We start from the raw sequence: 21,287 nt of genomic DNA on the forward strand, positions 1-21,287 counted from the left end.
TTCCAAGAATCCCCTTTTTAAACAGGCAGGCGGGCAGCAAGCAGGCGTCCTCACTGCCAGGGTGCATTGCCTACATTTCCTGCAAGAAGCTTCTTGCTTCTCTTTTGGGGAAACGTGCGCCTGGGGGTGGGTCACATCCCCGAGCGTGGTCACTGCACTCTGGGATCCAGACCCTGACCTCTGACCCTGCACCTGGTTGCCATCCCGAGGAGATGAAGGGTCCTGGACCGACGTGCACACTCCCCCTGGGCGATGGGGCGTCCCCACCCGCCCGGCAGCCCCCTCCTCCCCACGCCCCCTCCCATCCTGCCTGTGGGTCTGTTTCACACTAAACTCGGGCGACGGAACGGCCGGGCTTCCCGGTGGGCACAGCCCGAGCCAGCCTCCTCGGCCTCTGTGCCCCTCGGGTGAGCAGCTGCGGAGTCTGGTTTCTTCCCATTTCTGCATCTGGTGACTCGACACCCTTAGATGCAAAGTGTTCACCTGGGAGGAAGCAGAAAGCAGGTCAAGACTGGTTGCCGTGTCCTAGTGGAAACAGTCACGACCTGTCTTACGTTTCCTAAGTGGGGTCTGTTGGGTGTGATCCCATTTTTGTGAGACCCCAATACGTGCAGATCAGGAGGTCGTGACCAGGGACAGCGGGTCCCAGGGGTCGTCGTCTCCCCTGAGCTGGGGAGCAGGAGCCGTGTGAAGCCCCGTGAGGGGCAGGTCGCCTGGTGCCCCTGCAGCACCCCCATGCTGTGCTTTCTTTTCCAGCGACATATTCGATGCCATGTTCCCCGTCATGCACATCGCCGGGGAGACCGTCATACAGCAAGGTACGGCCCCTTCTGCTGCTCCTCGGGGCCAGAGCCCTCTGGGGAGAATTGGTCATTCACTTAGAAAGTATATTTAGGGCTTCTCTGGTGGCGCAGTGGTTAAGAATCCGCCTGCCAATGCAGGGGACACGGGTTCGAGCCCTGGTCCGGGAAGATCCCACGTGCCGCGGAGCAGCTAAGCCCGTGCGCCACAACTACTAAGCCTGCGCTCTAGAGCCCCTGAGCCACAACTACTGAGCCCACGAGCCACAACTACTGAGCCTGCACTCTAGAGCCCATGCTCTGCAACAAGTGAAGCCATGACAATGAGAAGCCCATGCACCACAATGAAGAGTAGCCCCCGCTTGCCTCAACTAGAGAAAGCCCATGCACAGCAACGAAGACCCAACACAGCCAAAACGAAAAACAAATAAATAAATAAATTCATTTAAAAAAAAGTATATTATACAAAACTCCCATTGTCTGTCTTGAGAAAAGCCACTAATGACACTTCAGAACAGTCCGCTTAACAAGTTAACATGTGTTAATATGTTTCGATAACCTCCTTGTTATTAAAAACATGGCGGAGCTGTGCTGAGTCCTGGCAACATGCTGGGAGTGGATTTCAGATGGCGGTGTCAGGAGAGGACGTGCCCGTCGGCCTGACTGGAGTAACCGTTTCCCTACGTGTGTGAAATAGGCCATCGTGTTCTGCACCTTCCATACATACAGCTTTTATTTAAAGATTTTTTAAAATTGATGAGACCTGGTACTGCTTAGCAGAGGTCTATGAAGCAATGCCGAAAGGTGGTTTATTACAAGAAAAGCAAAACTCCGCATTCTTGCATCACGTGTCCTGTTTCCCTTTTCTCGTAGGGAACGAAGGGGATAACTTCTACGTAATCGACCAAGGGGAAGTGGACGTAAGTACCTTGAACTGTTTTTGGAAAATAACTCCTGTCTCTGCGCACAAGCTCAGGGCTAGAAAACGTCTTTCTGAGTGATGCGTTTCCAGTTTTTCAATCCAGAAGTGACAGAGTTCACTTAAAAGATACTGTAAGCATATCTGAGCACAGAGTGGAATAAGGGCGCCTGCCGTCTGCTTCCTGCACAAGCCGACTGCGGTCCCGGGGCCCCGACTGACCAGCCCTGCCCCAGCCGGGAGCCCACGACCCAGCAGGCTCACCCAGCCACACTGGGTGCTCACGCTTTTTAAATGTCTGCAGGCCCCGTGGCTCTGGCTCTACGATGGGGCCAGGCTCGGTCCGTCCCAGGGATGTGATGCTCCCTGATTTCGTCCAGCTTCCTCCCTTTACTTCCTGCCTTCAGGAGTGAGGGGCCCAGGCTCCGACTTGGAGGGAGGAGCGCCTCCTTCAGTCGCCTGCCCCCTCAGGCTGAGCCCACCCTGCTTGGATGGCGGTGTCCTTGGCCTGGGGCCCCCGCGTGGGCTTCTCCAAATGCGGGGGCTCGGCCTGTGCTACCCTCTGCCCCAACCTCCCCCCCACCCCCTCCCCCTCCTCCTTCAGCCTCCATGAGTGTCGTCCTCTCGGCTGGCCATTAGCAGTGCATCTGCCCCCAGGGTTTTCTCTGTGGCCCTGATGCGGTCCAGCTTGTGCACCTGTTCCCAGGAGAGTCTGGTTAAGGCTGGCCCCCGTGGCAGACTGGCCCCCGCGCCCCGGGCTCGAGACTGAGCCCGTCCTGGGATTCTGGAGTCCACGGTCCCAGCACCGTCAGGGCACGTCCGAGGGGCCCCCGAGTCAGCTCCGGGCCCCGGATGCCAGTGCTGGGGACGGGGCGGGGATGGGGCACTGGCGGCCTCCACGTGCCACCCCCGCAATCCCAGCCCCCATGAGGTGGGGTTCCCGCTGCTGTCTGACAGTGCCTCCCCGGTGCGCTGACCCGGCCCAGTTCTCAGGGCTCGGCTTCTGGCACTGCCAGGCCATTGTGGAGGGGCTGGGGGGGCATTTGCTCACTTGTTCCGCCAGCAGCACGTCTGCGTCCATGTGGTCGCGTGTTCTGGGAACCGGCGGGCGGCCCTCGGCTTCCGGAGCTGGTGGCACAGGAAGTGACTCACCACGGGGACCTCAGGGCGAGCGGCACACGGAGTCGGGCTTTCTGTCTGTCCTGAGCTCGGGGCCTGGACCAGGCCTCTGGGGGCGGGGGCTGTTCTGTCTCACACCACAGGAGGAAACTGAGGCAGGAGCCGCGGGCCCGGGGTGGCCACGGCCGCAGAGGGGGTGGCAGGTGGAAATGAGTGCAGGCTGCGGCTCCGACCCGGGCTTAGGCTGCCAGCCCGGCCACCTCCTGTGGGCTTCGCTTTGGGTTAAAACAACACCAGCCCAGGAAGCAGAGGAGACCGACGAGGCTGCCTCGTCCCGGCGTCTCCAGAGCTGTCCCCTTCAGAGGTGCCGAGGGGTCGGCTGGCTCCAGGCTCAGGTCCGGGTCCTTCCTCGGGCCCTGACCGCTGTGTGGGCTTCTTCTTCACCTCGGTCCCTCTGCTGTCACCACTCTCCATCCTGTCCCCCGTCCTCTGTCCCTTTCTTGTTTTCTTTCTTTCTTTTTTTTAAAAATAAATTTATTTATTTATTTATTTATTCTTGGCTGTGTTGGGTCTTCGTTGCTGTGCTTCATTGCGGTGGCTTCTCTCGTTGCGGAGCGCGGGCTCTAGGCGCGCAGGCTTCAGTAGTTGTGGCACGTGGGCTCAGTAGTTGTGGCTCGTGGGCTCTAGAGCGCAGGCTCAGTAGTTGTGGCGTACGGGCTTAGTTGCTCCGCGGCATGTGGGATCTTCCCGGACCAGGGCTTGAACCCGTGTGCCCTGCGTTGGCAGGCGGATTCTCAACCACTGCGCCACCAGGGAAGTCCCCCCTTTCTTGTTTTCTTGCTCAAATGTCGATTGAGCACTCGTGTGCTGGACACTTAGAAAGCCCCGAGGATACACTTTTGGGGACATGGCCCCTGCCCTTGGGGTTCATAGTCGTCGGGGAGACACCCTGGAAGGGCCTTCCCAGTGAGCATCTTGCCTCTGGGCCTCTACCCGTCCTTTCCCTCTGTTCTCATTCCTGCTCTGACTTGCAAACTTCTATGCATCCTTCGAGACCCCACCCAGGCAGAGCCACTGGGCTGATGACCGGGATCGGGGCTCTCCCTCGTGCACAGGGTCCCACAAAGATTGGGTCCTGCTTTCCACCCCCCGGAATGTCCTCCCTCTTCTGTGTTCCTTGGAGTCACACAACTTCTCTAGTTCAATCCCGAAGATGTCGCCAAAGTGCCGACTCGTGTCACCAGAGCGTGTGGCTAAGTGAGAGTTGAAATGACCCTGGGGTTGGCACGTCGGAGCCCGGGTTCTCCCCAGCGAGCAGACGTAGGGACGGCTGACCTTTGGCCCAGAGCCTGTCCTTGTCTTTCGAGGAGCCTCAAGGGCCTACCGCCGGGGTCCCGTGAGATGTGCCTCCCTGGCTAGCGTGCTCCACGCAGATGCGAGAGCCCAGGCCTTGTGGTTTCCTGGCTGCTGCCTGGACCTGGGCCCTCATGCCTGGAGTGGCAGCATCTCTGTGTTACTCCACACGCAGGGTCGGGTGGAGGCCCTGTGGGTGCCCCCAGTACGTCTGCCCCGCCCTCTGTCCCCATTAATCCACCTCCCACCACCCTCCTCGGCAGACCCCGTGCACGGTAAAGATGCCCTCTCCCTCGCAGGGAGGAATGGCCCCAGGTGCTGGCGGCCACCTCCCCTCTGAAGGTGTGAGCACACCGGAGGGTGTGAGAGGCAGGCGCCCACTGGACCCACCACTGCCTGAGCGGAGATGCTGGAACCGGCCACAGGGCTGAGCGCTGGCGGGAACCCTACCTGATGGGTGGTGGGCCCGGGGAGGGGGGCTGTCCCCCGAGACAGGCCCCTTGGCCGTAACCTCTCAGCCCTGGGCGTTCTTGCCCACTCGCTCCCTCCGGACTCAGGACCCCCGTCCCAGCAAACTGTAGAGTGCCAGGTGCTCTCACCTGCTGGCCCGCACCTCCATCTGTGAGTGAGGGGAGGGGCTGGCTTAGCCCACTTGTCTGGGCAGGACCCCTCCCGGCCCCCAGGGATGTCACCGAGCCAGGTCTCTCCAGGCAGGGGACATGGGGAGGCGACCGTGTGACAGGGAAGTGGGGTCACTTGCTGTAACTGGGGTTACGGGCAGGTCCAGCCCTCCCCGCAGCGGCTCAGGTACGAAGGCAGCTGTGAGGTGCCTGAGCCCGGATGTCCGGGCACTGTGGGCGGATGCCACTTTCTGGCTGACTCTCCAATTCGGGACAGTCAGCCCGGATGGGACAAGGTGGTGGCTTGGGGGCCGCCCCTCCGTCAGTCTCATCAGAGTTTCCAGCTGCTGGTGGGCGTGGGAGGGCCGGGCGGGGCGAGGGAGCCTGCAGAGGGAGCCCCTGTGATGTGGGCGTGAGCACACGATAAACACGCAGGGCCCGAGCCTTGTGGGTGAGGCCGCGTTTAAAGGAATCAAAAGATGCTCAGTCAGGAACCTGGGGTGAAAAAGTGGCCTGCTGGCTACCAGCACACGTTCTAATAATGACTGTTATCACGGCTCTGGGTACGAAGCTGCAGCTTCTCCCAGGCCTGGAGCCGTGTTTTGTTTGCTCCTTTCTGGCTCTGCCTTCAGGGGAGCAGGGGAGTGACCCCTGACCAGGGACTGGCCGCTTGTGAGGGTTCCGAGGGTGGCTTTTAAGGCTTGAGTGAGGCCCATCTTGTGAGGGCGGGGGGAGCGGAGACTGTGTCCATCACGTCGTTGCCCTGAAGCCCCCAGGACGTGCGCTCCCCTTGGAGGCCCCATCCTGGCCTTTAAACGGGCATGGTTTGGGGGTGGTCATCCCGAGCCCCCCTTCTGCAGGCTGGACACTGCCTCTGACCAGCGGCGCCCTGGGGGGGGGACGGCCAGGTGACCGGATGCCAAAAACACCAGCTTGGTTTAAATTACGGTTTTCCAGAGAGACGCGGAGAGTGCTGGCTGCAGCGTGTGTGTCACCGAGAGCTGTAAGCCATTTTCCTGAGTATAAAAATATCTCCCACTTTGGTTTATTCGTGGAACGAAGCATTTCCACTTGAAAGGACGCTCCTCGGCTGACCTTACAGGCTCAGGAGCACGGTTCCTCCCCAATCCTTCCGGGCCTTTGGTGCTTCAGGGCCTCCTTGGGGGGGGGGTCTACCCCACCCCAGGCTCCAGCCCCCCGCCAGGGCTCCCCCTGTTTCACAAGACGTCTGGGAGGAGAGCCGTTTCCAGTCTCCAGAGGTGGGAGGGGCCTCCCGGGGACAGGGCACCCCAGGCTGTCAGACTCCGCGGGTCACGGCCCTCCAGTCTGCTTGCCTGGTGTTCTGCTTTTTATTTTTTAATTGGTAAAGTACACATAACATAAAAATTGCCATCTTAACCGTTTTAAGTGTCCGGTTCAGGGGCATTAAGCACATTCACACTGTTGTGCAACCATCCCCACCATCATCTCCAGAACTTTCTCATCTTCCCAAACTGAGACTCTGTCCCCATTAAACACTGGATCCCCTCCCCCTCCCCCAGCCCCGGGCCCCCACCCTCTCCTTGCCGTCTCTGTGCCCCTGACGCCCCCAGGGACCTCAGAAGTGGGACCACACAGCGCCTGTCCTCCTGGGTCTGGCTCATCCCACTGGGCGTCACGTCCTCAGGGTTCATCACGTTGCAGCAGGTGTCAGAGTTTCCTCCCTTTTGGAGGCTGGGTCACACTCCACTGCGTGGATGGCCCACGTCTTGTTTATCCGTTTACCCGTCATGCCCGCCGTCGTGGCTGCCACGCTGAGCCGTGCTGCTGTGGGCGACGGGGCTGTGCAGGGACCCGGGCGTCCTGCCCTCAGGCGCGCTCTGCTGACCGGCCACTTCCTGGGCGCTGGGTGGCCGTGGCCCGAGCCGGCTGTGGAGCTTTCCTGCAGCATCTCACCCACAGGGTGTGTCTGGGGGCCCAGCACCCCTCTCGGTTCCCTGCTGAGGTCCTGGTGGCCCTACTGTGGCCAGAGGCTGCTCTGGTATCACGGACAGGTGACCCAGAGCCCCCCGGGTGGTGGTGGTAATGTGAGGACAGCTCGGGGAGGGGGCCGGTCCTCGTGCACACCCCACACCGGGCCCTTGACGGGGCGCATGGTCACCCCGGAAGTAAGTGGCACTTCAGACGTGGATTGGGACCCTGATGGGACCCTGCCTTGTGGCACCTCGCAGAGCGTGGTGTCTGTGGGGGGAGGGCGGGAGGAGGCCAGGAGCGTGGCGGGTTCCGAGGAGGGAACCTGGCTGGCGGCTGGCCTCCCCTGAGGAGTGGCTGCTGACCCCATGGGGCTGGTCCTCGTGACCCGGGCACCACGGACGGGGAGCTGGGAGGGAGTCTCTGTGAGGAGTTGCCTCTCAAGCGAAACCAGACAGTCGGCTTTCCCCGGGTGTTTTGGGCTAAAGAGGGTTGAGGCTCGGAACCGGGTTTACCTGGGAAGAGCGACCAACGTACCCAGACTCACCTGCACGGACCCATCTGCTTGGACGCCCCCCTCTCTCTGTGGCCGGAGCCTGGGACGCCGAGGAGCTGGGCCATTAGCTTTTTCTCACCATCTGTGAAACCAAAAACAACAGCGGCTGGCACGCCCAACTCGCTTCCTTGCCCGGGCGGCTCCGGGTGGCGTGGGAAGTGGCTGCGGGGGGCAGGGGGGCTGAGGCCGCAGGAACCCCCCCATCCAGTGTAGTGGGTAACTCAGTGACTGATTCTGTCTCCACTCACCCAACAGTTATTTCAATTGAATTTCCGTTTTCTGTGGAGCCGAGTGTTGAACCGAAGTGTCCCGGGTTTGGGGGCAGGCGGGGAGGCAGCCCCCCTGGCGTTCCCAGCTGCTCGTCTGTTTTGGCGGGGCCCAGGTCCCCATCTCAGGTCCCCCTTGACGGAAACGCAGTGCTACCTGTGATGCTGCTTCTGGGGTCTCACTAAGCAGATTCTTGTGCCTTCAACCCAGTCACCGTCTCCACCTCCGTCCACAGTCGAGTCGGAGCTGGTCCATCGTGGGTAGGCATCAGCACCACCTGCTGAGATCCTGGCCTCTGGGCTGCACCCCTGGGGGTCTGATTCAGTCGGCCGGTGTCGGGGGTTGGGCAGGGGGCGTGTGCCTGGGTTTCCGCAGGTTCCCAGGTGATGCCGTGCGCCTGGTCCGCACACCACCTGTTGAGTAACGTGGTCGAAGGCTGTGTTTCTGGGACGCCCCTCGCTCCTCCCTGCTCCCCTCCCGCCGCCCCGAGCTGGGCTCCAGCTGCAGCGGGGGGGGGGGGCGGGGGGGCATCCCAGATGTGAACCTGGCCTCAGCTGTGCTGGAACCTTCTGGTCCTCAGACGACCATCTCCCCGTGCGGTCTTGCTGCGTCCAGTGACCTCCGAGTTCAGTCCTGCCTCAGGGCCTCGGCTCGTCCTGTGCCCCCGCCTCAGACCTCTTCCCCCTGGTCTTTTCAGGGGGCCCCTCAGGCTGGGCTCGGACTCCCCTCCTCGGAAGTCCTCTCTGGACGGTCTGGACTGAGGCTCTCCCTTCCCTTGTCTTCAGGGCCGGCGCTCGTTTTCATGACAGTTACGCTTGTGTGATGATCACCGGTCCCGGTGAACAGGAATCCACACACTCTTCACCGCTGAACCCAGCAGTTCGAACGTGCAGGGCGCCCAGGGTGCTGGGGGTGACACGGGGGTGACAACGAGTGAACGAATGAACGATAACAGCCGGGCGGGAGCTCTGGGTTCAGCCGGAGGCACCGAGGCAGCAGCGGGAGCAAAAACGTAGCCCAGTAGGGCCTCCCACCACTTTTCTTGTAAAAGAAGGAAAAACAAAAATGAAACAAAGCACGAAGTAGCCCCTTTGCGTGCCAGCTGGGGTGGGGCCGGGCACTGCGCGGCCGTGGTGACAGAGGCCAGTGTCCCGAGAAGGATGGCCCTTTGTGCTCCGTGGGGCGGCCCTGGCCCGTCCTCGCCTCCGCACAATGCTCTTCTCTGACGCCTCTGAGGGCGCTATCGGGACCTCGGTGAGGAAGGGGTCCTCACGGCCCCCTGGTGACGCGCTCCGGCCCAGGTGCCCTCGGTCCTGTGTGCCCTGCGGCGGCAGCTGCCTACGCGCTCTTTGGGGACGCACCCTGGGGAAGTGGAGGTGCAGCCGCTGCTGGTGCCTCTCCCAAGCCACCTGCCCTGTTGTTCCCCGGGGGGGCCCTGTGCTGTTTGGCGGGTGATGGGGGTGGCCTGCCCCCCGGCAGCCGTCCGAGGCGGTGCTTCCTTCTTCCCCCGCACACCCTTCCCAGGCTCCGTACGTCCGGCGAGGCTCCCAACCCGAGATCTGCGGTCCTCTGAGCCCACGTCGCTGTGGTGACCCTGCACCGAGGGAGTGGGCGCCGGGGGAGGGCCGGCTGGTGCAGCCTGGGGAGACGGCGTTCAGCAGATTGCGCGATACCCCGTGACGCCGCCTGCACCCCGACCCCCTGCGTCACCCACGAGACTGAGGGCGTTTGGTCACACGCGAGAAGGTTTGAGGCCCCCTTCGGAATCAGAGCTGAAACTAGACAGCACCTGTCACCCACAGCCTGGGGAGTGGCGGTGCGGCTGTGAGAACAGACGGACCGGACCCAGCGCTCAGACTCGCCCGGCACAGAAGGACGTGCTGGGGTTCCTTTCAGCCGCACCGCGGTTATCTGAAGGCACCTGAGCCCTCGAGGGGCCCCGGGAGTTCCTGGCACCTGGAAACGTCCCGCGCCCTGACCTGAGTGGTGGGGAGACCCGTACAGGTTAAGGTTTGAGAGTTGTATCCACGCAGAGAGGATTTTACACGCGTACAAGCCCTGTGGAGGGAGGACCAGCGCGAGGGGAGCTGGTGCCAGCCCGGCCGTGCCTGGGTCAGCGTGACGGCCCCTCCACAGACTCTGGTCCCCTTTGAGAAAACCACAGGTGGCGGCTCCGGGGATGCTCTGTGGGGAGCATCTCGGGGCAAAGCCGGGCGGACACGCTCCCTGCCTCCTGGGAAGGATGGGCATCGCCCTGACTCCTCGAGGGCCTTGCTGAGCGGAAGCTGGTGTCTCTTCTCCCCCACACCCGGCAGGGGCATCGTGCAGACTCGCCGTGCGGGCAGGGGCTCGCGGGGACAGACGCGCAGGCCCCGGGTCGCTCTGTAAACTGTCGTCTCCATTCCCCTGCCACCTTGTGGGCAGGCCGGCCGCTGCTCCCCAGCCTTGCTCACACCGGACTCCGTTATCACCTGCGTGGTGCCCCGCAGACTGGCAATTCTGTGCCTCGGTTATTATCAGGATAATGAGTCATTGATTCCATAAGAATTGCTTCCATGATTCATCGCAATCCATTCTTTCCCGACATGCATGCTTTTTGCCAATGGGAACCATTCTTTAAGCTCATTGACATCGAGGGAATGAACAGTGGTTGTGTTAATTTATAGTAAGCGAATCTGCATAATAAACAATCCGGGCCATTCTTGCAGGATGCGGACGTGCGGTCCCTGGGTAGTAGGGACGCTGTGCGGCGGGCGCCGCCCTCCCAGGCTGAAAGGGAATCTTGTCCGCCTTCTGGGCTCGGCCCTCAGCGCCAGCCTCCGCTCCCATTGACCGCAGGCCCGGGCGCTTGGGTGCTGCCCGCGGGGAGCGGAGGCCCCGGGGAGGCTCGGGAAGCCTGGCCCCTTCCCGGCCGCGGGGCCTGCCGGTGGAGGTGACCCAGGGGCCGGGCTGCTCCCCGGAGCCTCGGGCAGCAGGAACGGCAGGGAGGGCTGTCTGTGAACGAAGTGGGCGAGGTGGAGGGGCCCGCACGGGTGGGGCGAGAGCGCCATGGCAGGGGTGACTCCCTGGGGTGCGGTCAGGGAGCCCGAGGCCCAGGTGGACAGCCCGTCTCTAGTCGGTGAGGAGCTGAGTCGCAGGCCGACCTGGGAGGTGGCGGGACTCGCTCTCCTGCGGACCAGGAGCCGGAGCGGTGCGTCCACCTGGGGCCTGGCCGGTCTCGTCGGCACTGACCGCTGAGGGCCTCCGCCTTTGTGCCCGTCCAGCCTCGGCTCTGGGTAGGGCTGGGCGTGAGGTGGGCGCCTTGGCCGATCCTGGGCCTGGGCAGGGCAGTGCCGAGTTCTGCCCGCCTGCAAGGGATCTGGGGGCTGCAGCGGCCTTGTGCCCTCCTGGGGGATGGAACGGAGGGCTCCCCGCGCAGGAAGCAGCAGTGTAACCCCAGGCCCCCGGGACGCTGTCCCTCTGTCCCCCAAAGGTGTATGTGGACGGAGGGTGGGTGGCCCCAGCCCCCGTGACGCTGTCCCCCTGTTCCCCAAAGGTGTATGTGAACGGAGAGTGGGTGACCAGCATCAGCGAAGGCGGCAGCTTCGGGGAGCTGGCCCTCATCTACGGCACCCCCAGGGCAGCGACTGTGAAGGCCAAGACGGACCTCAAGCTCTGGGGCATCGACCGGGACAGCTACCGGCGCATCCTCATGGTGAGTGAGCGGTGCCTGCGTGGAGACTTCGCCAGGGCTGGGAGGGCAGCCAGCCGAGTCTGATGCCCACCAAGCATCTCGCGGGAACCCTGGTTGTGTCCAGGTGGGGGCCATAAGTAGGGATGAGAAGGGTGGCGAGTGTCGGGAGGGGGTTCAGGAAGGTTACCCAAGAGGCAGGCAGACAGCTGGGGAAGCCCCTTTTGCTTTCCTCCCCCATTCTCCTTACAACTGTCTGGAATGTGGTTGTGATGGCTGGAGTTCCAGCTGCCATTCTTGACCATGAGGTGACGTTCCCCAAGGTGGTGGAGTGAATCACTGAGAGGAGCCTGGCCTCTGGGGGCACAGTGGGACCGCAGTACCGGGCAGGCTGTTGGCCTCTAGGATTCCTTACTTGGGGACTGTCGTTTTAGGTTTTCTCACATGCAGCCAGCCCCTCTCTCAGTTGGCACGGTGTGGGTGCAGGTGCGCACACCCGTGCAGGCTCACCATGGGGCTGTCGGGAGCAACGGGGCAGGTGTTCACGGAAGGCTCCGGAGAGGAGCCCGTGCGCTGAGAAGGCCCCTCCCAGGCAGAAGAGGCGGGACCTTCCCGTGCCCGCTGAGTGTCCGTCCTGCACACGCACTGCCGGGTTCTCGGCGCTGGGACCCGTCGGGGAACTGGGAGGCTGACGTGCTGGTGGAGATGACGGAGCAGACATACATCTCCTGTCGACAGTCTCCATGGAGAATGATAGAGCAGAGAGGGGCAGAGGTGGGGGCGGGGGCTGATGTTTTAAAGAAAGCCCTGAGACACCCCTCCCTGAGACCCCTTTTGTGACGAGGTGGTGTCGAGCAGAGGCCCAGAGCAGGGAGCCCTTGGCTGTCCAGGGGGAGAGTGTTCGGGCAGTAGAAACAGCCAGTGCAAGGGCCCTGGGGTGCAGGCCTGGCTGGCCTGTTCGTGGACCAGTGGGGAGACAGGATGCTGGGATCCTGTGGTGGGTGGGGCAGGGGCCTGGACTCAGACGCTGAGTGCACCGGGAGCCCCGGCAGGAGTGTGGGCAGAGAAGTGGCAGGAGCCGCCCTGGACCCGGTGATGCCCGGGCACTTGGGGGCCTTCTGGGTGAGAGTGGAGAGAGTCCCGATTTGGGAGGGGTGGAGGGAGGTCCTGGCTGGCCACTCTGGTCTGGGGGTGGTTCGCTTGTGGCCGCAGGTCTCCGGGCAGAGGCCCCTGGGAGCTGAGTGCCCCGTCCTCGCGGAAGTCACACTCCTTGGCTGTCCGTGCTCGCCAGTGGTGACCGCTGGGCCAGGTGCTTTTCTGCTGGTCAGGGGTGGTGCTGGAGGACCTGGGCGGGGGTAGGCTCATTCCTGAGGGCAGCCCCCAGGGGCTGGCGATGGTGTTTGCTCAAGGCGGCTCCTGTGGGCCTGGGATCCTAGGAGTCCCGATGGCCTGGAGGGAGGTGACCAAGGTGAGCACATTGCTGCGAGACCCCGGGGCTGGACGTGCCGCTGCCAGGTGCCCTTTGGGCCTTGGTTGTCTCCTGAAGACCAGCCTGGGCGATGCAGTTGCTGGGGCGGGGGCTGTGGTTTGGGATGCCCTGGGGGAGGCCTGGGGAAGGTCTGGGATGTTTAGGACGGGCTCTGTGAGCTCAGTCCCAGCTGAGCCTGGAGAGCCGGTCCTGCCCCGGGGGCCCCTCCAAAGGGCAATGAGGGAGAAGGGGTTGCCGGCTGCCGTCCCGGCTCCGCTGTAGCTCCTGGCCCTTCGTGGTGCAGGGAGGGGTCAGTTCCGTCCTGGGGGCATCTGTTCCGTGGGGCTCGTCGTCTGTGCACTCGGGGGTCATCCACTGGGGGAGGCCCTGCCCTGCCCTGGGAGGTGAGTCCTCCTGGAATGCGCCTCCCGCTCTTTGGTCTTAAATCTGCCCATTCCTGTTTTCTCCGGGAGAGATCACTGTCTGTTGGGGGAGGCGCCCCAGGCACCCTCCCCCTCCCTGTCTCCTCTGGACGCACCTGGCCCGTTGCATAAGCCATTGTTTCTCCGCCATCGTCCGAGTCGTCCTTGGCTGTGGGATTTTTGTGGCTGGAACGGTACATTCAGGGAAGTTCCCAAACCACCGAGGCAGCTGGCGCTTCCTCTGTTTTAATTCTGGATCCCCGGGCACTAAGAATAGCCGCGGCTGTGCTGGGAGCCTACAGAGCCCCTGCGTCTCGGGAAGAAAATGACAGTGTGGCCCACTCGGAAGGGAGTGTCTGTGGACGGCGTCCGTTGCTGCATCAGCCCGTGGCTTGGGCGGACTCGGATGCGCCCATCGTGCGACGAGCGGACCCTGAGCTGGACACGCGTGGGGGACGCGGGATGGAGGCCGATAGTGTCTCCAGGGAGAGGACCACCCACCTCTGAATCCCAGAACATCTGACCCGAGAGGTTCCGCCGCTCCACGTGCTGCAGACAGACGGACGGACGGATGGAGCTTGGCGAGGCCAGCCACGTGCGCCACCTCTGAGCAGGACGGGGGCTCGACCCCCTCCGGGCCCCCAGGCAGGGGCCAGCGCCCCCGGACTTCATTCTTTCAAGCTTCAGTACCTTTTGTTCACCCTGAATCTTATGTGAGACCCCAAGTGGGGATTGATGAGTGCAAAATCCTGTTGTGGAGTCTGGGCTGGGGTCTCCAGAGCCCCACTTGCCTGGGGGGGCCCGAGACCCCCGGAACCAGGTCCTGAGCTGCAGCGCTGAGCTCCCACCTCACCTGCTTGGGCCCCTGGCTCCCATCCATGAAGTGGGGCAGCAGGGGCCTGGGACCCCCTTCTCGTGGGAGCTGGGGCGGGGTGTGTGTGTGTGTGTGTGTGTGTGTGCGCGCTTCATTGAATGGCTGCAGGGCTGGTCGGGATTGAACATGTAAGGGGAAAGGTGTTCGGAGTAGTCAGTCCAGGTCGAAGGGTCATCTTACCCGACGTAGATTCCCCCTCAGCCTGGCGGGTTCGCACCCTCCCCCGAGCTGCGCCCCGAGCGGCCCAGGGGGCAGGCCCGCTGTGAACGCTCTGTACCCAGGGGTGTGTGTGCTATGGCCAGAGCCCTGGGGTCCGCCGGAACCCAGGCCCCCAGCCCGTCCTCGGGGCCGGCTCAGTCCATGCAGGTGGGGCCTGGGGGGCAGTGGGCCTGCATTTCACGGACATTTTAGGTTCCAGTCTTAGGACAGAACGCTTCCCCAGGACAGCGGGGTGCAGCGAAGGTGCAACAGAAGGAACCTCACGTTGGGCATCGGGGTTCCGGGCTGGCCTCACGCCTGCGCCAGTGGGTTGGGGCTGGGGGCGGGGCCGTGTCTCCAGCTACAGGCAGCCCCGAAGTGAGGTTCCAGGCCCCGCTGCTGGCGGTGAGGTGGGAGGTCAGGGAGTGCTGTCTTCCCCTCCCTGCCCTGCCCATCCATCCCCATCCATCTGTCCCGGGTCAGGTGAGGGCGCCGGCTGTACTGCCCTGCGGGGGGAGGGGGGAAGGGGCACGTGACGAATGGGCGGCTGCAGGGGCAGGAGGACGTGCGAGGCGTGGCCGGTGCTGGTGGTGGGACGTAGATGGTCTTTCTCCGCGGTCTCTGCTCCTCAAAGTCGGCCCGACGGGACCCCAGCACAGCGATGTGGAAACCGAGGCTGCAGGAACCAGGGAGATGGGCGGAGCTGAGCCGGACCAGGCCCCGTCCCCCCCGCCGACCAGCGTGGGTCCTCTGCAAGCATCCATGAGGACGAGGGTTCCAGGCCCCGCTGGCTCCTTCCCTCAGTGTGGCCTTGGGCAGGCCCCGTACCTGTGACGGGAGTTGTACGTAGGGCCAGCCTCACCAGGCACAAAGCCCACCTTGGGGTTGCCGGCAGATGCGCTGCAAAGCCCCCCAAGTGGGGGTCCTGGCAGCCCCCAAGGTGACGGGCCGGCGCCCCGGACACCTGTGTGATGCATGAACCGACAGTGGGGGCTCCCGGCCCTGCCTCCCCGGCCGTCTCATCCCAGGAGGAAAGCTCCCGACGGGAGGCGCCTTGGTCAGCCTTGGAGGCGGGTCTCCTTGCCCGAGGGTCCCGGGCGGCCACCTCCAGCTGTCATCCTGCGGCGAGAGATGGATGGGCCAGTTGTGCCGAGCTTTAATGTCTAGGGTTCCTGGGCAAACACGCCTGCATTCCAGCGGGTGGGCGTAGCTGCTGGGAGGTCAGCGGGAATATAAATTATCTTTCAAAAGAAACGCCTTTCTCGAGGCCGGCGGGGTCTGAGACGGCTCAGCTCGGGCTGGGGGCTGGGGGCTGAGCTGAGCTGAGCGTGCTGCCACGGCAGGCGTCCAGACCCGCCGCAGGCGGACACACAGGGCTCCAAGGCTCCTGGGCTCTGCCACTGACCGCCTGGACGCCGTGTCCCCTCCATGGCCGCCCGCCGGCGGTGCAGGAGCCCCATCTGCGCCCTCTTGGTCCAGTTATGATGTGGTCTTGGGTCCCAGCCCTGTGGGGCTCTTTGCCTGATGGAGGGGCCCTGGGGTGTCTCTGGGCTTCTGTGAGGGAGGCAGGGAACCTCCAGGATTCCAGATTCGAGACTCGCAGCCTCTTTAGCGCTGGTCTGGCCCTGAGCCACGGAGAGCCGATGGGGAGTCTGAGGCCGGGTCGGGGGGCGGTGCCGAGGTCCTCCCACCACGTCAGCTGATCGATGTCTGCTCGCGTCACTTTCACAGAATCCTGTGGGACAGGAATTAAGATACCCCATCCTCCAGATGAGGAAACTGAGCCTCAGAGAGGGGCAGCTGGCTCGGGGCGTGCGGATACGGAGTGAGGGGTGGGATTTGAACCTGGGGCTTCTGAACCCGCTCGAGGTTCAGGCCTCCTGGCTCCCCCCATCCCGTGGGTCTGGATGAGGCCCAACCTCACGTGTGCGGTTAGGACGGAGACCCCGGAGGGGGAGGTGCAGGGAGGCCTGGGCCGTGAACGGAGGCAGCTGCTCAGGCCCTTGCTTGTTCGAGGGGCTTCCGGGGTCTCCTTTTAGGAGTTCAGAGTCACTTGGGGAATTTGGGAATGTGGAAGGGGTCGGGGCGTGAAGCCCTTCTGAACACCTGCTTGTCTGTGTCTCCCCCTCCCGCAGGGCAGCACGCTGAGGAAACGCAGGATGTACGAGGAGTTTCTCAGCAAGGTCTCCATCCTGGGTGCGCGCCCCCCACCGGCCGCCCGGGGCTGCGGCCCAGCCGTTTCCACATGCCGTGCAAGTTTGGGACACACATGCATGCTCACACCTGTGCAGTGCGCCCACACACACACATGCACACACATACAGATGCATCGTGTTTGCAGGCATGTACGTGCCCACGAACACACACACACACACACACACACACACACTGTGTCCGCCCTCCATCCATCCGTGCTTTGCGTGTCCGTCTCTCTCTACCATCAGCGCCATTCTCTCCACGTTGGTCCATTTGGAGCTCATGACTGTGCCCACCCGTGTCGAGCGTCTTTCCTGACCTGTTTGGGTTTTCCTCCATGGGGGTTCTCGTGTGCCCCCCGCTTTTCTCGTCCTGGGATCTGAGAGACACGTCGGCTACATTTCCATTGACTGCCGGGAGTGTCAACAAGGTTCTCTGCAGCAGAAGTTTTTCAACGTTTTGAAGTTGCTTTGACATACACGACAATGACGTATCATCCTGGACCAGCCTGCCCAGTAGAACCTTTGGCAGCGATGCAGGTGTTCCTTATCTGTGTGGAGCACTTGAGAATTTTAATTTTATGTCATTTTAATCAATTGGAATATGAATCAGTGTGTGTCTAGCAGCTCCCCTTAAGGACAGGGAAGGGGACCCACTTGGGAAAGTGAGTGACGTCTAAGTGCTAAGGCCCTGGGAACTGCGGGAAATAACCGTCCAGCAGGAGTTCCTGCGGGAACATCACAGCCTTAAAAACCCCAGGCTGGACTTCTGGGTGCAGGTGGTGAGTGAGGCTTAGCCTCCTTTTCTAAGAACCTTTGGAGTGAGAAGGAGAAGAAGCAGGTGCACTTTCGTGGGTGCAAAGGCGTCAAGGAGACAAGAATATACAATGGAGAAAAGACAGCCTCTTCAGTAAGTGGTGCTGGGAAAGCTGGACGGCTGCATGGAAAAGAATGAAGTTAGAACACTCCCTAACATCACACACAAAAAACCCCTCAAAATGGATTAACGACCTAAATGTAAGACTGGACAGTATAAAACTCGTAGAGGAAAACATAGGCAGGACACTCTTTGACATAAATCACAGCAAGATCTTTTTGGCTCTGTCTCCTAGAGTAATGGAAATAAAAAACAAGAATAAACAAATGGGACCTAATTAAACTTAAAAGCTTTTGCACAGCAAAGGAAACCATAAACAAAACGGAAAGATGACCTACGGACTGGGAGAAAATATTTGGAAGTGATACTACTGACAAGGGATTAATTTCCAAAATATACAAACCGCTTATACAGCTCAATATCAAAAAAATAACCCATTCAAAAAATGGACAGAAGACCTAAATAGACATTTCTCCAACGAAGATATACACACGGCCAACAGGCACATGGAAAGATGTTCAACGTTGCTAATTATTAGAGAAATGCAAATCAAAACTACAATGAGGTCCCACCTCACACTGGTCAGGATGGCCATCATCAAAAAGTCTACAAATAACAAATGCTGGAGAGGGTGTGGAGAAAAGGGAATCCTACACTGTTTTTGGGAATGTAAGTTGGTGCAGCTACTAGGGAAAACGGTATGGAGGTTCCTCGAAAAACTAAAAATAGAGCTACCATATGATCCAGCAATCCCACTCCTGGGCATATATCCAGACAAAACTATGATTCAAAAAGATACATGCACCCCAGTGTTCACAGTAGCACTAGTCACTATAGCCAAGACATGGAAACAACCTAAATGTCCATGGACAGATGAATGGATAAAGAAGATGTGGTGTATATATATATATACAAAGGAGTACTACTCAGCCATAAAAAAGAATGAAATGATGCCATTTGCAGCAACATGGATGGACCTAGAGATTATCCTACTAAGCAAGTAAGTCAGAAAGAAAAATACCATATGGTATCACTTATGTGTGGAATCTAAAAAAATGATGCAAATGAACTTACTTACAAAACAGAAAGAGACTCACAGACATAGAAAACAAACTTATGGTTACCAAAGGGGGTAGCGGGGGTTAGGGTGGGGTGGGATAAATTAGGAGTTTGGGATCAGCAGATACACACCACTGTATATAAAATAGATAAGCCGCAAGGTCCTACTGTACAGCACAGGGAACTATATTCAATATCTCGTAATAACCTATAAGGGAAAAGAATCTGATAAAGGATATATATATATATATATATATAGAACTGAATCACTTTGCTATACACCTGAAACTATCACAACTGTACTTCAATTAAAAACATGGTTAGGGGGCTTCCCTGGTGGCTCAGCAGTTGAGAAGCTGCCTGCCAATGCAGGGGACACGGGTTCGAGCCCTAGTCTGGGAAGATACCACATGCCGTGGAGCAGCTGGGCCCGTGAGCCACAATTACTGAGCCTGCGTGTCTGGAGCCTGTGCTCCGCAACAAGAGAGGCCGCGATAGTGAGAGGCCCGCGCACCGCGATGAAGAGTGGCCCCCGCTTGCCACAACTAGAGAAAGCCCTCACACAGAAATGAAGACCCAACACAGCCAAAAATAAATATAAATAAAATAAAAATTAAGAGCTTTGAGATATAATTAAAAAAAAAACGGTTAATAAAAAAAGAGACACGGACATGGATGGTCATTTCAGCAATTCCTACAATGACAAGAAAGTAGAAACAACCTAAAACCTGTCATCGCAGGAAGGTCCTGGCGCCCGGGTGTTTGTGTGGGGCAGGTTTATACTCCAGTAAAGTGCATGGACTAGGTCTCCGCGTGTCAACACGTGTCAACACGGATCTCGGACACAGAAGATGGCGCAGATGAAGGTGCGTCTCTGCACAATTTTGGCAGCGCTGGGTCGTGTTTACGAAGCTGTGTTACAGTAAAGGTGTAAGACCACCAATGGGGAGGAAACTCACCAAACCCTTTAAGATTTAAAAAAAAAAAAACCCACCAAATCCTTAATAGTCACAGCCCCTGCGGAAGGAGGGAGGACTCAAATCGAGACAAAGGGTTTCATCGGTAACATGACGCGTCTGTAAGGAATAGCTCTGAGGCAAACATGACCAAGTAGTCCCGTGATTTCATTCAGGACAGATGCTGGTTGTGTTGTTCCTTCTACTTTTCTGATTATTTTTTTTCCAAATTACAGAAAGAAGGACACGACTGCTTGGAGCTAGTGACATGGGGGTGGTGTGAGGGGGTGGGGGGAAGGTGGGGGGCGGCCGGGCAACGGCGGGGTCCGGTCCCCCGGCAGAGGACACGGCGCAGGCCTGGGGGACGGATGTGGAGATGCACCTGCTGCAGGATGGCTGCCCAGCTGGCGCGCCCCTCCTGCTCCAGGGCGGTAGTAGAGGCGGCTCAGGGGGCCTGCCCTGACCCTATTTCAAGGAGAAAAAGCAGGCTTCAGGCCTCCAGGCAGGAAAAGGGGGTCTCCTGGGAGGGGAGCCGGGGTCAGGCTCAGAGCTGGGCGACAGCGGCCGTGAGGCAGGGCCCGAGGGTCCGCGTTCTCCCAAAGCGTCGGCCCCGAGGCCAGTCCCTTCCGGGTGGGTGTGCCTGCCCCTTGGCTGCCGCTGACTGAGGGCTGCCTTCTGTGTCTCTTCTGCGGTGTGTCCGCCACTCTCCCTGGCAGCGTTGAGACCCCCCTCCAGAAGGGCAGCGTTGGGAGTGGCCCCACCCGGCCAGTCACCGTTTTCCCACCTGAGCTGACCGTCCACACCTGGGACCCAGGGATCTGAACACAGTAAAAATGCCCCCAAAGCTTCCGCTTCAGACATCGGGGCCAAGGAATCGCCCCGACCTCCGTCTCTTCCAGCAGTTCTCTCCCGGGATTTACGCTGCTGAGGGTGGAAGCTGTGACTCTCCGACCTCGGGACTGGGGTTCCAGGTCTCAAATGCAATAGAAAAACCCACCGCTCAAACAGGAGGAAGAGAACTTCCTAAGCCCAAGGCTGTAAAATCAAACGCCTCTCATCACCCTGGAGGGAAACGAAGCAGCAGTCACACGTTTACCGGCACCGGCTTCCGCCTCGGCACCAACCGGGACCCTCCAAAGTCGCCTGCGTCTTCGTCACGAGGTGGCCATGCCGGCCTCCTGAGGGTGCCCGGGGTCGGGATCACGGGGCAGCTCCCGTCCGGTATGGGGGCTGCTGGACCAGCGTGCTGGCAGCGGCTCCAGAATCTGCTCCAGCCCCGGGGTTGGTCAAAAGCGTGTCCTTTTCAACGTGTGGCCCTGGCAGGAGTTTGCAAGCAGAGAAATCCCCCTCCTAATCGAGATCTAAAATAAATGCTTTGCTTTGTATTTTTAGCGGCTGACCTACATAAGTGCAGCTGATAAGTGTAGGCCAGAAAAGTTTCTTTGGCCAAAAAAGAAACAGTTAATCAGGCAATCATTAATTTCTTATAAAAGGAGCATGCTATTATTTTTTTCCTTCCTGAGGGCTAGGGGTGGAAAATGACGGGGAAGGGAAGGCGTGAGAAAGGGTGGAAAGATATACAGAATTTGCAACTATCAAAGTAAGCTTGCCGTTGGAATGAAGTATTTTGACCTAAAATAATGGAAGGTATACTACACTGCTATCACAACGTAAAGACAGTTGTATGCTCTTTGAATGGCACTGAGTGGTGCCTCTGAATTATTTAAACCCCTTAGTAGCTCTAGTGCTGAGCTGTGATTATACTGTTTGCAAAAATACAGGCAGCTCTGTTCTTTTGAAGATAACAAAGGCATTTCATCCTGGGTTGACTTGGACTCAACGTCCAGTGCCTGTCATTTATGTTAAGCCTGTGATGTAGGTTAGAATCGCTCCCAGTTCTGAATCCCGTCCACCTGCTGAGCCGTGTACACCCTGGGCCCAACTCACTTGTGAAAATACCCGGGCCTCCTGCACAGAAATTTGC

The 21,287-nt window shown here is 60.1% G+C and overlaps 1 protein-coding gene across 3 annotated transcripts in view; it reads left to right on the plus strand.

The window, feature by feature from the left end:
* Nucleotides 1–21,287, plus strand: part of PRKAR1B (protein kinase cAMP-dependent type I regulatory subunit beta) — an 86,383-nt gene that overhangs the window by 50,194 nt on the left and 14,902 nt on the right. For all 3 annotated transcript variants that reach the window (XM_036824129.1, XM_036824131.1, XM_036824130.1), the window contains exons 5-8: nucleotides 757–818; nucleotides 1,674–1,720; nucleotides 11,120–11,278; nucleotides 16,352–16,412. In XM_036824129.1, the coding sequence (XP_036680024.1) occupies nucleotides 757–818; nucleotides 1,674–1,720; nucleotides 11,120–11,278; nucleotides 16,352–16,412 (329 nt within the window). The remainder of the gene's footprint in view (nucleotides 1–756; nucleotides 819–1,673; nucleotides 1,721–11,119; nucleotides 11,279–16,351; nucleotides 16,413–21,287) is intronic.

The sequence above is a fragment of the Balaenoptera musculus genome, chromosome 15, assembly GCF_009873245.2.
Source record: "Balaenoptera musculus isolate JJ_BM4_2016_0621 chromosome 15, mBalMus1.pri.v3, whole genome shotgun sequence".
Classification (NCBI taxonomy): Eukaryota; Metazoa; Chordata; class Mammalia; order Artiodactyla; family Balaenopteridae; genus Balaenoptera; species Balaenoptera musculus.